The following is a 17,874-nucleotide window of genomic DNA, read 5'->3' on the forward strand; positions in this document are numbered from 1 at the left end:
CAGAGCAGAGCACAATATAGCTTAAACGCGCATGAGTGCATTGGAGCAGAGGACAGGCTGGACACGGTACAGTCCGAAAGGAGGAAAAAAAAAAAAAAAAAAAACAAGTTGTCAGGGCGAGATGACAGGCAAAGGCAGCATGGGAGAGAAATCAGGACCTTACATTCACGGCTGTCCGGCTGCTGAGTTGACTTATCCTCCGTGGTCGTGAACGGGATGGTATTATCCTTCCTGCAGCATTCAGTATTGCGCCGTGCCGGTGGCTGGTCCTGTCTGCGGCATCTACAGCATCTAGCGCTGCATACTGGAGCAGACCCAGCGCAGATAGGGCGTAAACTGGGGAGGGGGGTGAGGGGCAGGACAGGATGGGACGGGATGGGATGGGGCAGGAGGAGAGCCTCTCAGAAATGTTAAAGCCCCTCGCTGTCAGCTTTGGGTCACATGGTGGGAAAAAAAAGAAAAGACATCACCAGTGCTTCATGGAAATGTGGACTTCTTCCTTTATAATCTTGATCCGAGGTGGCAGGTATAGGCTTATGTTTATGTAACTCCAAAAGGTGGATAGTGTAACCTATAAGAGGCTTAGGCTACTTCCTAACTGCATGTGAACTCAAATAACATTAAATTATCAGTGCTTTATACTCAAGTATTTTAGGTTGATTTATTTTGCAGGCTCGACCATATGGCACCTGTCACACTGCGATAGGTAAACCTCCTAGCATATATGAAATAAGCTAAAAATAGAATATAACTTGAGTAAATTAAATATATGCAACTTGTGTGTATAGTGCCAGTGTATTTTTAAGTCTAAAGTTCTTCGTGAAATATTATCAGTAATAATCATTTAAAAATACCTTGTGAAATGTCATTATATCATAGGCTACATTAACCTTTAAGTAATTGGTTCAAAAAAAAAATAAAAAAAAATGAATGAATGCATTTAAAGGGAAATCTATGCAATGTATGGCCATGTCTGAAATATAATTTGAGTGTCATCTATACAGACTGACATTCATACCAAACTGAAAATGACTTCTTGACTGCACATTATCTAGTTCAGATTATTTTAATCTTTAAGATTTGGTGTAGCTGATTTTAAACCAAATAAATCAGTGCTGGCTCTGTATCTGAAATATTGTCTTGAAACAGTGTTTATTTTGGTTAACTTAGTCTCTATATATTAATAGCTTTGCCTTTGTGACTCATTTAAGCCACGTGGAAGTGTGATTGGGACGATGCAACCCAAACTTCAAAGAATATATGGGGAGATGCCAGGAGTGATGACAGCCTGCAGGTCTTTTTTGTCTTCACTTTTTTCTTTATTTTATTCTAATCTCTCTCTCTGTGTGTGTCTGTATGGCTCTACATGCGGCTGTCATGTACATTTCTTGCTTGTCCCACTTTGACACTTCCTCCAGGTAGTTGGAGACGCCGCTGAATTCCTCAGAGTCTTTAGGGATGTGACGAATATGGCAGCAAGCCACGACTAGTCAGCAATGGCTGCATATCTCTGAGACTGAATCAACTGCTCAACGTAAACCTACAAGCTCAGACTTGAAGAATTCAAGCCCGAAAATGTACAAATACACACACACATCCCCACCCCCACACACACACGCACCCACCACCAGCAGCAGCAGCAACCCCCTTCCCACCCCCCCACTCTGTAAAATTGCCATAGGGGAGGAATTCTCCAGTGGACACACCTGGTGTCAGAGGGGGGTGCAGGCTGGTTGCTGCAATCCTACAATGACATCTCCAATGGATAACCTCCTCCCAGGCTTGTGACTGATACATTTGTATTTCAGCATGCCAAGAGAGAAATAGCCCAGCGATTCTTTAAAGCAAAATGTCATGCAGCAACACTCCAGGAAGGTGAGGTTTGGTGATTCAAAGGGTCTTACAGAAAAGGAGGCAGTGCCAGAGGTAACACATTAACTCCTCCTGTGACACTTAGAAACAGGATGACCGGGCGGGAGTGTGTTCCCTGCCTAGCAACTGGCTGCTGAGAAAATACAGTTCTTATAAACCCAGTGGCCACTTTATTAGGTCATGTTAACATTAAATTTCTCCATGACTACCTAATCAAAGACCTCACTGGGGGTGGAAACCTGCTGTATGTAGCAGACGGGGCAGCTAGCATCCTCATAGTGACTCCAACATACAGTAGAAGCTGTTTTTATCCGGTGATATTCTGTCTCTGTGCATGCCAGCAAACTAAGGCCTGGATCTCGCTGGTCAGGGGGAAATGCAGAAAAATGGTCCATCCCCATGCCACTAGCAGCCATTCAGAGACATGGAGCCTTATGGTCATTTGCTGGTGTGATCTTATTTAGGCTTTAACAGTGTAAGCAGGAATGACAGGCAGTGAATGACAGGAACAGACTCCTCAGAAAAGCCCAAGTTTCAGTTTTGCTTGTACCAGCTGACAAAATGTACAGCCTGAACAAGACTGGCAAGGTGCTGGAGAATTCAGACTCAGTGGGTGGATTTCTGCTTCCCTGGTTCAACGAGCCACTCCTGGATTTCTCCAACTCTTGACCAATGCCCAGTCCTCATCCAGCGTGCCATCCATCCATCTATCCATCCATCCATCCATCCATCCATCCATGATGACACACATCTCATGCATTGGGCAGAAGGCAGGGTCATGGGATTGAAAAGTACCATATCACATAATTCAGTTTATTGAAAGTGCAAACAAGGGGATTTTTGTCTACATTATTTGTGCCTTAATTATGTATTATTGTGGATGTCTGAGTAGTGTGGCACCAAGTTCGCATAATTTTTCATAGAGGAGTGTGTAATTTTCCAACTGATCGTGAAACTACAAAAAAAGTTTGAGTTTTTACATCAATTCTGATGTGTATGTGTTAGGCAGTGAAGAAAATAGGCAGCACATACATACATATTCCTGTACAATTCCTGTAACATAATTTCTCCTTTTAACATTTTTTACATTTTATTTTTTACAGTGGGAGCTCAGTGGTATTTTGTGTCCTGGGGTGGACAGCAGCAAACAGTGAGACCCACCCGTCAGGAGGTGGAGAATTCCTTTCGTTTTGATCTCTCTGACCTCTGAAAAGCACCTGAACCCATCAGCCACAGTGTGAATAGGCCTGAGGGCCCAGACACGGGTCAGAGTGAACTCTCAGCTGATGTGGTAAACCGGCATCTGTGTGATGGCCGGCCTTATTTTACATCACTGATGTTGGGAATTCAACTAGTTTAAATCTGGGAACCCACAGGATCGGTGCCTCAGGCTCCATCCAACACAGCTGGCAGGGCAGATTCATCTGGTTCCACCTAAAAAGGGAGATTAGCCATTTTCATTTTGGAAAAGAAAGAGATTATTTTTGCTCAACACCACCATAATTCATGTCAGCCTCTCCTTTTATGTGTTCAGTGTTCAGCAGCTCAGACATTTCTGTGAGTTTCTGGGGTTTGAACATCAGAAAGATTGTTCCCTTGAAATTTAAATTAAAATTAAGCCGAACTTTGCAACCATATTTAGCCGCCTTGCTAACAACGTAGCATGAGATGTACCAATGGATTCCGTATATTGTCTGGTTTCATATTCATATATACACTAAGGAAGCATTTTGCCTTTTGGCTAACAAAATGTGGAGGTTCAGTGTGTGTGTGTGTGTGTGTGTGTGTGTGTGTGTGTGTGTGTGTGTGTGTGTCTCACCTCTCCTGCCAGTTCCCTGCCAGTGTGTTTGTGGTTCCCAGCAGCAGTGCCTGCAGCAGGCTCGGTTCGGGCCGGAGGGTTAGCATCACATGTCAGTGAAAGCGTTTATGTATTATGATGCACAGAGATTCAGACGGGAAGTTACTCCCATGTGCGCAGCTGGGTTTTTTTTTCAGCCTTTCAACCTCTTCTGCACAGTTTTTCCCTTCTTGTATGTATTTGTGTTTTTTTTTTTTTCTTTTTTAACTGTTCCCATATTAGATATAAACATACATTTCACATGAAACATGTAAGTAAGAACAAAGAGCACACACACACACACACACACACACACACCTTAATTTTCAGACATCTTTTAGCATACACTATAAATACGATAAAATATGAAATACACACATAGAATAACATGCTGTGTACATAAGACAAGTGTACAAAGTTACTGGGTAAAACAGAACTTGGCATCTCTTGTCATCTTGTCATTTTTTTTTTTTTTAGATCAAATTTGTGTTTTTTTTTTTTTTTTTTTTTCACAGGTGTAGGCTCTGCTGGTCAGTCCGGTGTTTCAGTCAGAGTCAGACGGCCTGCACAGGAGACAAGCAGCAGGGGACTGAGCCGCCTGAACTCCTTCTGCTTCAACCACTAGGTGGCGACAGTTAACCATCCTGTTGCAGACTCAGAGGCCAGCTTGGGAATGCTGTCGGTCACATCTGGGCATGTACTTGGACTTAATGTTACACTCGCACAGACCCTCACAAGCAAAATTAGAGGACGTGCCCCATTATCTGCCCTTCACATGAGCACCACTCAGCAACTTCCTCTCAAAAAGTGGATTAATTCGTATGTTGTTTTCTTCTACAATGCAGGTGGTGCATGTTGTGAACATAAGACGAACAGGCCGCATAGCTGCTCGGTGAAAATTGGAATTAAAAGACCATTTTGTTGACTTTACCTTTTGTTAAAATCACAAATGATGTCATTTCTTTGAAGATTATGTTGGCACAACTAATCTTACAACTAATCTTGTTCCCAGTCGGTTTTGAAAAACTCAGTGTACAGCAAATGTCCTCTTACATCCTCTATTGCATTATTGCTCAATTAAACACATATTTTCTGCTCTTTTGCTCTCCTAAAACTGATCAGTATTTATTCTGGGTCTTGAATAAATGTTTGCCTGTTCTATCTTAGAGCCTACTCTATAACAAAGTAATGTAGAGCGGTGACAGAGGATTAAGCCGATAAAACATGACCATACTTAACATAAACTTAAAATTTAACAAGTGTCTTTCATTATTCGTGCATGTAAAAGAAAGAAATGTCCCCATTTGGCTGTAAAGAAAAGTGTGACTTTTTTTTTCTCCTTTGCTGGCTGGACAAATTAAATTGATTTATTAAAAAAAAAAAAAAAAAAAAAAAAAAAAAAGCAGAATAAAAAAAAGCGGAATAAATAAATAAATAAATAAATAAATAACTAAATAAATGTAATACTACAAGAAGATTCCACCATAAAAATGTCAAAGAAAAAACAGAAAAAAAGAAAAAAAAATAAATGACCAAAAAAGTCATTAAAAAATGAAAAAAGGAAGCAATTACAGGACAAATTCCCTTAAAATAATAGCACAATATTATCATAAGTATCAAAGTTGAAAAAAAAAGTTCCAAAAATAACCTACAGAATGTAAACATTTTTAAAACATTTCAAAATCTTAACTGCACATGTTTCATGTGGGTAGTGTAAATATGCGATATTATGAGTATCTAAAGGATGTTAATGCCAAAATAATAATACAATAAAAATAAAATAAAATAAAATAAAATAAAGGATGATAACTTCTCTCATATCCACAGCAACAATAATCAACTACAGGAGTAAAACAGAGATCAGGGGAACATCTGCAGGTTTCCTCAGGTCATCAGGAGGAGCCTCGGTGCACTGCAGTGACCCCTGGTGGCAAAACATCCTATCTTACTAATAAAGAGGAATTTAGTGGTTAAATGGGCAACACAATGTTTGGAGATGTGGAAGACACAGACAAAGAAGTTGACAAATTTGAGATGAACTTTTTGAACAAGCACACCAAGGAAAAACTATTTACGCATGATACTAGAGTTAGACAACTGGGGTGCCAATATAATGTGCTGTTTTCTGATAAACTAACACGACTAAAAGTACTGCACAGAGTTTTTTTTATACCCCTGTTTCTCTTTTTTCATTCCCGTCTGTGCTGATAAATTGCTCTTTGAATGTATAACTTACCTGTTTACCGCTGTGGTCATACCTCTGTGCCACCTTGACAAAAAAAAAAAAAAAAAAAAAAAAAAAAAAAAGAGCTGATCTTGACACATGCTCAAGTATATTTGCATGCCATTGTTGCAATTAAGAAAATTTGGCAGGGCACACAATAAGTGCATTAGCTTGCATAATATTAAGGTGATATTTTAACTGGCTCTGTGGAAAATGTTATCAGTTTTTTTCTTTTTTTATTATGTTATCAGTTTTTTCTTTTTTTTTTCATTGATGCCTTTATTCTCCAAAGATCAACAAAGTGCCAGCCAACACCCTTATATCAACAGTGACCATGAAGGTATAAACTTGTACTCAGGCGGTCAGGCGGACCAGCAGTTCAGATCAACATCCAACATGGTGATGGCAGCTCTCGTCTCCGTGGCCCTGCTGCTGGCGGCTCCTGGGATTCTGGCTCATAGTAAGTTTCTGAACAGTTTTCACTTCATACAGCAATCAATTAGAAATACCTTTCATTATTAGTAAAAAAAAAAATGTCCCTTTGACATTATATATTTTTCTTCTACTGTTGTTTCATGCACATGTGATGGCAGCAGGTAACTTTTGCTTCCTTTTCTCCAGCTTATGCTCCATATCCCATCGATGTGCTGGTGATGAACAGCCTCCTGAACACCCCCAACGTGACCTACAGCACTCATGTGGTTTACAGGGGGATCCTCCTGGGAGCATTGAGGAGGCTGCAGGACTCCAACTCAGACTTCAAGTAAGGCCACAGCATTCAAGTAAGAATTTGTGGGTCTTTCATATAAATAACTGTTATTTTTATTGTTATTTTAATAACTGTTATCACCGACTGATACAGTGATTCAATCTATAGCCACTTTATAAGGTGCAGGTCTTTTCTGAGGCCATATGGCAATATATATATGCTTAGTTGTCACTTTATTAGGTCCACCTGTACAATCTAATACAGTCCAATCCAACTGTTGTGCCATTAAGTTTCCTTTCCTGCTCCCTATAATGCTCAGCTTTTCTTTTTGTCACAGTAATAGAGGTGTTCATTCACTTCTATGTTTGGCATTGGGCTCATAGTTAGTGCTGCTGTTGGACTGGACTGCATTTTATTGACAGGCGTTTACAATATTCTGTCCTCCCTCATTGCATATGAATAGGGAGGACAAAAAAATAGAAACACCTCTCAATATAATGTAGTCCAGCACAAGACCTCCGCAAACATGAGTAGTTTGACATGAATTTTTGACTTCCGATATCAGTATTTTTGGATTACATGATTACATGTATGTATGGATTCCAGTTAAAATCATCCTCTAGACAGCGAGTGCTATTAACCTGATTCACCAGCTGGACTCAAATCAAACAGACTCCATCATAGTCATCGTGTCAAAGGTGTGAGACACTGACAGCACAGCCTCCACCAAGTTTTCTTTTCTTGTTTGTTCAGGTTCACCTACACAGAGGACCCAAACTACGGCCCATACCTGGAAAGTGTGAATGGGCTGGCTGGGAACAATAAAGACAAAACCTACTGGGAGCTGCAGGTCAAGACAACAGACGGCAACATCACAAGACCTGATGTTGGTGAGTCAGCGGAGGAGGTCTATATCTATCTGTGCATCTATGGGTCCTACCTATTTATCTACCTTGTTCTTCCTCCCACTGGAAATGAGTTCATATCTATGAATCTTTTCACAGGTATTGGTTGTTACATTCCCAGCGCAAATGACCAGATCATCCTGAGATATACAACCTGGTGAAGACTCAGCAGCCAGTCTGCATCGACATGCGGTCAAAATCTGTGTGAGAATCGACTGTATTTCACAGATGAGCTGTTACACAAGATGCTTTGTTGTTTCATGCTGAGAACAACAACTGAATAAAAAAAACGACTTCAATGAATTTAACGTTTTATATAATGAGAGGAAGAATGGAATGCTACACACCAGGAAATAAACATTTTGTTGTCAATGCAGATCAGGAAACAGCTGTCATGCCTGGTCTGCAGTCCGTAAAGAATGTTTCTCAGGGATCAACCCTCACCTGAGACTTCCTGCTAAGATTGCCAGGGTTACACACTTGATTTCTTGTGTTACACAATCATATGTACGTGTCATTCACGTAACACTGATGAGGAGCTGGTTCACTATAAAAGCTGATGCATCAGAGGAATTAACTCAGTACCGACAGGTTAGTGTTCAAATCAACATCCAAAATTATGACGCCTGCTCTCGTCTCCGTGGCCCTGCTGCTAGTGGCTCATGGGATTCTCGCTCAGAGTGAGTTTCTTCATAGTTTTCTGTTCATTCAGCAATTAATTTCATTCTTTTATTATAAGAGGATATAAAAAATCTTCCCACCTTTGGCCAGTCTTGTTTGAATTGTGTCAGGACTGTAGACCTTTTACTGTTTTGTATTTTATCTGCCTTTGATGTTGTTACAACCCTAAAGGATGGAAAAAGTCTAGGGAATTAAGGGAAGCAACAAAGGTGGTTGTACAGGCATGTACAGCCGTTTATTTGTAGAACTTGGGGTAATTAAAGTGCACAATAAAGGAAAGCAGGGGGGAAATGGGTATACAATATAACACAAAATATACACACAAGAAACAACGCTAGCCTGCTCTGTAATAAAAGAAAGCACTACCCTATCTGGTCCAGCACGTTTAGCTTGTGTTCAACAAGCTGAACGCGCAAATAAAAATAAATAAATAAATAAATAAAAACCTACCTTGCCTACTCTAAACTTACCTGCTTAAAACAAATTTACAATAGGCCACCACTCAAAGCCCAAAAAAAGCCAAAAATACAAGATCAATGGCTAGTAAAACAAAACAAGACTGATGCCAAAATAAAGTGCACAATTAACAAAGCAAAGGCATCCCACCAGCTAAAGATAGTCAAACACTCAAAAAACGAGTAAACCGAAGTTTACAATCTTGTCTAGTTAACACTGCGTTAACATCCAACACAAGAACATGTGTACGTTACACAAATCATGAATTCCCAAAACACAAGTACAAATACAAAGTACCGAATCAAGGACAAAGGCGGACTGCTCAAGGTAAATCACAGCCGTGCCGGTGGCTGTCACAGGAGCGCTTTTATCAGCTGGGAGAGGAGGATTCGTCCTGCGCAGATTGGCCCAGCGGCAATTGAAAGGCGGAGCAACCAGCAGGTGGGCAGCGGAGGAAACAGCACCGGAGGGCGTGGACTTGAGGAGAGAATCCCGGGGGATGCCGTGACGTCATGTCATTCACAAAATACAACTAACACAAAGAAAACTCACCATAATGAACGGAAACTAACAAGGCAGCGAATGTATTACATTTGCAATGAATGAATGAAGAGTAGATAATGGAAAAGGAGGGGACCGTAACAGATGTAAAGTGTATTTGAACATTCAGAAAAGTTTACAAACACAAATATTAATATTATTTTTGTTGTTTTTGTTGTTGTTGTTGTTGTTGTTGTTACAGTTTACCTACAGTACTAACTTTGGCTGCCTTTTCTCCAGCTTCTAACATGAATCCCATCTGTGTGCTGGTAATGAACAGCGTCCAACAAACCCCCAACAAGACCTACAGCACCTCTGTAGTTTACAGGGGGATCCTGTTGGGGGCGCTGAGGAGACTGCGGGACTCCGACGCAGATCAAATCATTAATTATTAGTATTATTAATAATCCTTAACCCTTTTGTGAATGTCTGTTTTGGTGTTTTCCTCAACTGACTGACAACATGCACTACTGATTCAACCGGTAGCCAGTTAACTGAAGATATTACATTTGTCTTAAACACTTGTGTCTTGTGTCAAGTCTTAACCAAATTTCTTATTTAAGCCTGGCTAAGATGGGATTATTTCTTTGGTTGTTGCACCAGAAGATGGTTTCATAATGAAACTGTCACCAAAACACCAAGTCACTGTTGAGAAATGTCACAAGTCAGCCCGTGACATCACTGAGTGAGGAAGTAAAAAAAGGCACTGAGACACACAGATCATTCCTGCTGGTTTGACTGGATCGGTGCAAGGATTAACGCTCCAGCATGACTGCATCTTCCTCAGAGTCAAACAATGATACCAGCTCAGGAAACTGAAGTAACTTCCTGATCCAAACAAGCAAAGATATCATAGGCTCCTGAGGCTAGGAAGGAGCTTCTTATTGGTTGATTCTACAATTACGCATCATGACAGAATCTGCCAAGAAATGCATATACACATCATGACAGGAAAAAACAGCCAAGACATGGATTATGTCAGAGTCCACAACTCAGTGCCTGCTGTGGTGCCACAGTTTCTCTTCTCTTCTCTCTCTTCTCTTCATTAACACTTCTTCTTCATTCCTTCTTCTTCTTCTTCCTCTTCTTCATCACCACTTCTCTGATTCCATTACAGTTTGATGATATGTGTTTTTGAATTAAGCCTCCATCAACTTTTCTTTTCTTTTTTTATTCAGGTTCACCTACACAGAGGACCCAAACTACGGCCCATACCTGGAAAGTGTGAATGGGCTGGCTGGGAACAATAAAGACAAAATCTACTGGGAGTTGCAGGTCAAGACAACAGACGGCAAAATCATAAGACCTGATGTTGGTGAGTCAGCGGAGGAGGTCGCTGTCTATCTGCTCTTCACGTCATGTCCGGTTGAGGTGAACGCAGGTGAGCGGAGCTCTCCACAAACATTTTGAGAAATCTAATACTGAATGAAATTATGAAAGAAGAGTGAAATAAGACGAGACTGAAAAACTCAAAGAAAAGGCGGCTTGAAAAGGCTCGATGACGAGAAAGAAGAAAGGAATAAAGAATCTGACTAATCAGTCCAGTTCACCGGAGGACACACCTGTGTCAAACCGGAGCCTTCGGGATACAATGGCAACAGGACTCAATGATAGTTTAGAGGAGAATCAGAGTGAAATGCTGATTTCAATGCGAGCCATTATACGAGAGGAGATAACCGCTGCAATTAATGCACTACAGCCACAAATCACTTCGGTGAAAGAAGAACAGAAACAATGTAACGATAGGCTCGCCAAAGCAGAGGAACGCATTACTGCGCTGGAGATTTCAAAGAAACAACTTGAAAAAGACAATGCGGAGCTGAAAGACAGAATGGAGAAGTTAGAAGCAAAGGTAGAAAAGCTGGAAGCACACAGCCGCAAATATAATGTGCGAGTGTTTGGACTGAACCGGAATGTTGAAAAAGGCAACCCGACTAAGTTTATGTCACATTTCTTCAAGAAAGTATTTGAAGGGAGACTTCCAGAGGAGCCGGTGGTGGAAGTAGCCCATAGAGTCGGGCCAGTCAATGAATCAGGAGACAGGGCCATGATAGTCAGAATGCAGAGACAGCTGACAAGAGACGCGATTATAAAACTGGCGAAGGAAGAAGGAGTAATCAAGTACCAAGATATGAAAGTGAGGATATTCCCAGATCTGACAGCTGCGGTTGCCAAGCAAAGAGCTCAATTCAAGAGAGTACGAGAGAAACTACGGGAGCAGAAAATCAAAAATGGGATTATGTATCCAGCTACTCTTATTGTTACCTACAACGATGAGAAGAAATACTTCAAAGACTGCGAGAGCGCGGAGAAGTATTACAACGCCGTTATCAAATCTACCGGACTCTGACTGACCTGCCCGTCTGACTGACGGACTGAACTACCCCATCAATCTGCCCCTGGACTTACTTGTGAAGGTGTGTGTGTGTGTGTGTGTGTGTGTGTGTGTGTGTGTGTGTGTGTGTGTGTGTGTGTGTGTGTGTGTGTGTGTGTGTGTGTGTGTGTGTGTGTGTGTGTGTGTGTGAGTGAGTGAGTGAGTGAGTGAGTGAGTGAGTGAGTGAGTGAGTGAGTGCGCGCGCGCGAGCGAGCGACTGCGTGATTGTGTGACTGGGTGCGTGCATGTGTGTAAGAGTGGAAGTGAGAATGTGCTACCCCACTCCCTCACCCCCTAAGCCACCCTGGACCTTTAATACATACCTGCAAAACATCTTCAAGATACAGCAGCCCCTTTCCCTCACCCTGAACTAAGCTTTGTTCCAGTCTGCATCGACATGCGGTCATGTTTCATGCTGAGAACAACAACTGAGTAAAAAAAACGACTTCAATGAATTTAACGTTTTATATAATGAAAGGAAGAACGGAAAGGTACACACCAGGAAATAAACATTTTGTTGTCAACGCAGATCAGGAAACAGCTGTCATGCCTGGTCTGCAGTCTGTAAAGAATGTTTCTCAGGGATCAACCCTCACCTGAGACTTCCTGCTAAGATTGCCAGCTCCATAGACACAATAGCATAATTCTCTCTTTTCATCACTCAGTGTGTAGGATTACACCATTGGTAGCTATGCATGTTACCCTTTCTGACTTAAAAACAAAAAGCTCCTTTAGAAGTAATGTCTGCAAAAAAGGTGTTATGCAAAATTTCACTCAAGTTTTCTTTTTTTTTTCCCCACACAAAGGCAGCGTTTTTAAAAATGTCATTTGAAACTGTCTCCAAGGTTTCGACTTTTAAGGAATAAAGATTGACCCCTATGTATTTTAAATGATTTGGTACACCTGGCTACATATCATGAACCTTTTTGGCCTGAATTCAATCAGATTACCCTGAGTTCAGTTAGACGTGCGTGTTGCGTGATCACACCGAAGAATTTAATAACATGGGCCATGCAGTTAAAGTCATGCTTAAAGGTGGTTCAAAATTTTTACTGGGAGAGAAACCAAAATCAACTGCAACACATGTTGAAAGGGCATGTCAGCCATACTGCTTTCTTTCAGTCTGCTGCTTTAATCGGGAAGGTAAACTCCTGGCACGGTGAAATGTTTACTTTAGGCTTTAGAATCATTTATGGCACCAAGTCAGATAAAGTAGGCTACAGAGAAGTCAACAGAAAAATACAAACGTTATGGTGAAATATAGCCTAAAAACTGCAAAAAGTCACTGTACTATGAAGAAGACTCTTGGATAGTGATCAAACATTATTCATTCAGTGGTTTCAGTCAGGAAAGTGAAATCTGTGGCGCAATAAAGATCATATAGTATTCTCCAAAACCTCTGCACTGACATCCTGTTTATGTAGCTGAACAGGAGGCAGTCCAGATTTAAGGGTGGAACATTTCACACAGGCAACAGAAAAACTGGATCTCAAACAGACAAGACACCAGCACAGAGACCATACAGGCACAACAAAGACCTGACACAGACAGGACTGAAAACAGGGCTTAAATACACCTGAGACTAACGAGGAAACAAGAAACACCTGGGGAAGGGGCTGGGACACAAGACAGGAGGAAACAGATGATTTGATGATTGAACACAAGGAAATCCAAGGAGGAACAGAAAACAAAGTCCAAAGCTCAACTGTGACTGTGACCTCCCCCTCCCTCAAGTGTGACCGTGTGTCCAGGCAGTAGCGGCACAGGTTCGATCCCAAGGACTTTGCTGTGTGTCATCCTGTCAGAAAATCCAAACAAAATAAATCTTCAAGGTCCTCTTAATGACAAATGTGATGTTCCATGCCGTCAGGGCCACTAGAACTGGCAGAATGTCCATCTCAAAGAAAGAGGAATTCTTTTTTATACTCACTGTGCAGGTGCATCTCAAAAAATTTGAATATTAAGGGAAAGTTCATAGTTTTCCATAATTTAGTTCAAAAAGTGAAATTTGCATATATTCCAGATTCTTTACACATAAAGTGAATTATTTCAAGCGCTTTTATATTTAACTTTGATGACTCATGAAAATCAAATATCCAGTATCTCAAAATATTAGAGTATTACATAAGACAAATCAAAAAAAGGATCGATAATACAGAGATACAATTGCTGTGGTTTAAGGTCTCCAGAAAGTGAATGTGAGTCTATTTAATGTCCCTCAAAGGGACATGAGTAAGCATGGTTGTGTGTGTGTGTGTGTGTGTGTGTGCGCGCGCGCGTGTGCGTGTGTTCAGCAACCAAAACACTAATACGCGGATGTGGGCTCCAGTTGCTATGAGTTTCATTTTATCGGCTATAATGCGCGGTCCGGTAAGTGAAGACTTGGAACCAGAAAGCAGAGAGGGAGGGAGAGAGAGGGAGAGAGAGAGAGAGAGAGAGAGAGAGAGAGAGAGAGAGAAATATGCTACAGTAGTTTTTCAAAAATAATATACTCTTTATAACTCTAATGTACTCCAATAAATATACTCTTTCAAATCAGTGACATATTCTCCAGATATATACACTGATATACACTGATATTGCACTGATATCAGCAGTCACATGACTAAACAGCCAGATGCTGTTAGTATTGTTGCTGGGGATTTTAATCAAACAGCCCTCAGAACTGTTCTGCCTAGATTCCACCAGCACGTCCACATCCCCACCAGAGGAAACAACACACTGGACCATGTCTACACCAATGTTCCTGGCAGCTACAGAGCCCTCTCTCGTCCTCATTTTGGCCAGTCAGACCACACCTCCCTGCTTCTCCTGCCTACCTACATCCAGCTGACAAAAAAGGGTCAAACCAGCTATAAAAACAGTTAAAGTGTGGACAGATGAAGCTACAGCAGCTCTACAGGACTGTTTTGAATGCACGGACTGGCAGATGTTCAGAGATGCTCCTACCCAGGAGAACCACATCGACCTTGAAGAATACACATCATCAGTGACATCATACATCAGCAAATGTGCTGATGTTGTGAGAAATGCCATGTTTAATAAATCAATCAAGAGGGAACCACATTTTAATTTCATTATACAACCTGTTGTATAATGACCAACAAACGTCCTTGCATCCTTGTATCCTTGTATATTATAGTGAAAGGTTTCAGTTTTGTAGTGTTGCTGGTGTGCTGTCAGTAAAACTATCAACAGTCATTTCCCCATGCCTCATGCAGAGAAAACACGCCAAATTCTCACTGATGAACTGCTGCAGCGAGAAACCAGGTACATGTTGCTCACACATGGGCACCAAATGACAATTAAGAGGTCCCAGGGTGCACACACACACACACACACACACACACACACACACACACACACACACACTGCTCAGGTAGGCAGCAGCAGAGCTTGCCAAATCAATACTAATACTAACACCATGATCAAACCACATGTGGAGCATCAGGGCATTAAGCAGCTCCAGACAGATAGACAAGACAGGCCACTGCACACTCACACTCACTCACACACACACACACACACACAGAGAGAGAGAGAGAGAGAGAGAGAGAGAGAGAGAGTCAAAACTAAACCATGCTGCCGTGTTTCCTAATGATGGATTTCACCAGGATGTGGAACATTTCCTTTAATTTCTCAACCAAGGCGGAACAGTTCTTCACTTGATTACTTGTGTTACACAATCATATGTACGTGCCTTTCTTCTCGTAACACAAATGAGGAGCAGGTTCACGATAAAAACTGATGCATCAGAGGAATCAACTCAGTACCGACAGGTGAGTGTTCAAATCAACATCCAAAATGATGACGCCTGCTCTCGTTTCCGTGGCCCTGCTGCTGGTGGTTCATGGGATTCTCGCTCATAGTGAGTTTCTTCATAGTTTTCCGTTCATTCAGCAATTAATTTCATTCTTTTATTATAAGAGGATATAAAAAATCTTCCCACCTTTGGCCAGTCTTGTTTGAATTGTGTCAGGACTGTAGACCTTTTACTGTTTTGTATTTTATCTGCCTTTGATGTAAAGTGTATTTGAACATTCAGATACACTGAATTATTCATATTATTTTTGTTGTTGTTGTTGTTACAGTTTATGGACAGTACTAACTTTGGCTGCCTTTTCTCCAGCTTCTAACCAGTATCCCATAAATGTGCTGGTAATGAACAACGTCCAACAAACCCCCAACAAAACCTACAGCACCTATGTAGTTTACAGGGGGATCCTGTTGGGGGCGCTGAAGAGACTGCAGGACTCTGACGCGGATTTTGAGTTAAGATCAAATCATTAATTGTTAGCTCAAAGTAATAATCCTTAACTCTTTTGTAAATGTCCGTTTTGGTATTTTCTTCAACTGACTGACAACATGCACCACTGATTCAACCGGTAGCCAGTTAACTGAAGATATTACATTTGTCTTAAACACTTGTGTCTTGTGTCAAGTCTTAACCAAATTTCTTATTTAAGCCTGGCTAAGGCAAGGTAAAATGGGATTATTTCTTTGTTTGTTGCACCAGAAGATGGTTTCACAATGAAACTGTCACCAAAACACCAAGTCACTGTTGAGAAACACACAACAGTCTGTGTTGTCACATCACTGAGTGAGGAAGTGAAGAAGGCACTGAGACACACAGATCATTCCTGCTGGTTTGATTGGATCGGTGCAAGGATTAACGCTCCAGCATGACTGCATCTTCCTCAGAGTCAAACAATGATACCAGCTCAGGAAACTGAAGTAACTTCCTGATCCAAACAAGCAAAGATATCATAGGCTCCTGAGGCTTGGAAGGAGCTTCTTATTGGTTGATTCTACAACTATGCATCATGACAGAATCTGCCAAGAAATACATATACACATCATGACAGGAAAAAACAGCCAAGACATAAATAATGTCCACATCTCAGTGCCGGCTGTGCTGCCATACTGTCTCTTCTCTTCTCTCTCTTCCTTTCATTAAGACTTCTTCATTCCTTCTTTCTCTTCTTCTTCATCACCACTTCTCTGATTCCATTACAGTTTGATGATGTGTGTTTTTGAATTAAAATCCTCCTGTAGACAACCAGTGTCGCAGTAATCAGTATTATCTGGCCAACAAACTACAAAAACAACAGAAAACATGCAGCCCCGTGAAAACTGTTTGTTTTCTAACTACAAGTCAACGACTGGCGTCTAGCAGCAAAACCAGGCGAATACAATAAACTCACTCTGTGTCTTTCATGAGTGTGTGTCAATAATTTTTAGATGCATTTAAGATGCGGTGTGCTATTGCAGAAAAGAAAATATTACTGCTTAATATGCTTGTCCCACTGAGCAGATGAAAACAAAAACTATGACTGCTTCTTGAGAAATTCATTAATCAGTTCAGTAAGAAATTCAAATTACATATTTGTAACTGGGCATACGTGTCAGTAACCTACCTTAGAATCAGATCAAATCAAACAGACGGCAGTCAGCCTCCATCAACTTTTCTTTTCTTGTTTGTTCAGGTTCACCTACACAGAGGACTTCAACTACGGCCCATACCTGCACAGTGTGAATGGGCTGGCTGGGAATAACATCGCACAAACCTACTGGGAGCTGCTGGTTAAGACAACAGACGGCAACATCACAAGACCTGATGTTGGTGAGTCAGCGGAGGAGGTCTATATCTATCTGTGCATCTATGGGTCCTACCTATTTATCTACCTTGTTCTTCCTCCCACTGGAAATGAGTTCATATCTATGAATCTTTTCACAGGTATTGGTTGTTACATTCCCAACGCAAATGACCAGATCATCCTGAGATATACAACCTGGTGAAGACTCAGCAGCCAGTCTGCATCGACATGCGGTCAAAATCTGCGTGAGAATCGACTGTATTTCACAGATGAGCTGTTACACAAGATGCTTTGTTTCATGCTGAGAACAACAACTGAATAAAAAAAGCTTCATGCAACACACAAGGAAACATTTTGTTATCAACACAGATCAGGGAACAGCTGTCATGACTGGGTCTTCGGTTTGTAAGGAATGTTTCTAGGGAGTCCATCATAGCTTGCCAGCTCCACAGTCAAATTGCACATTTTCCATAAGACTTCCTTATCAGTTTGTGGAACTGCATTTGCATGACTATGTAAAAGACTGTGTAGAAAGGAGCTATGGGTGTTCACATCTATGAATCAGAGAACACAAGCATATTACAACAAGAACAGTCTCAACAGCAACCTCCGCCATGATGCATAAACCACCCACATCAACGTAACACGCCACTCTGAACCTTTCTAATGCACCTTGTTG

The 17,874-nt window shown here is 41.2% G+C and overlaps 1 protein-coding gene across 1 annotated transcript; it reads left to right on the forward strand.

Annotated features, from left to right (window-relative positions):
* Positions 1-15,433: 15,433 nt before the first annotated feature.
* LOC115369604 (transcobalamin-1-like) lies at positions 15,434-17,433 on the forward strand. Its single transcript, XM_030066229.1, has 4 exons — positions 15,434-15,466; positions 15,728-15,869; positions 17,085-17,221; positions 17,336-17,433. Exons 2-4 carry the CDS (start codon positions 15,760-15,762, stop codon positions 17,395-17,397), a joined length of 309 nt encoding a protein of 102 aa, XP_029922089.1. The 5' UTR covers positions 15,434-15,466; positions 15,728-15,759; the 3' UTR covers positions 17,398-17,433.
* The last annotated feature ends 441 nt before the right edge of the window (positions 17,434-17,874 follow it).

This window comes from Myripristis murdjan, chromosome 13, assembly GCF_902150065.1.
Source record: "Myripristis murdjan chromosome 13, fMyrMur1.1, whole genome shotgun sequence".
NCBI classification, from domain to species: domain Eukaryota; kingdom Metazoa; phylum Chordata; class Actinopteri; order Holocentriformes; family Holocentridae; genus Myripristis; species Myripristis murdjan.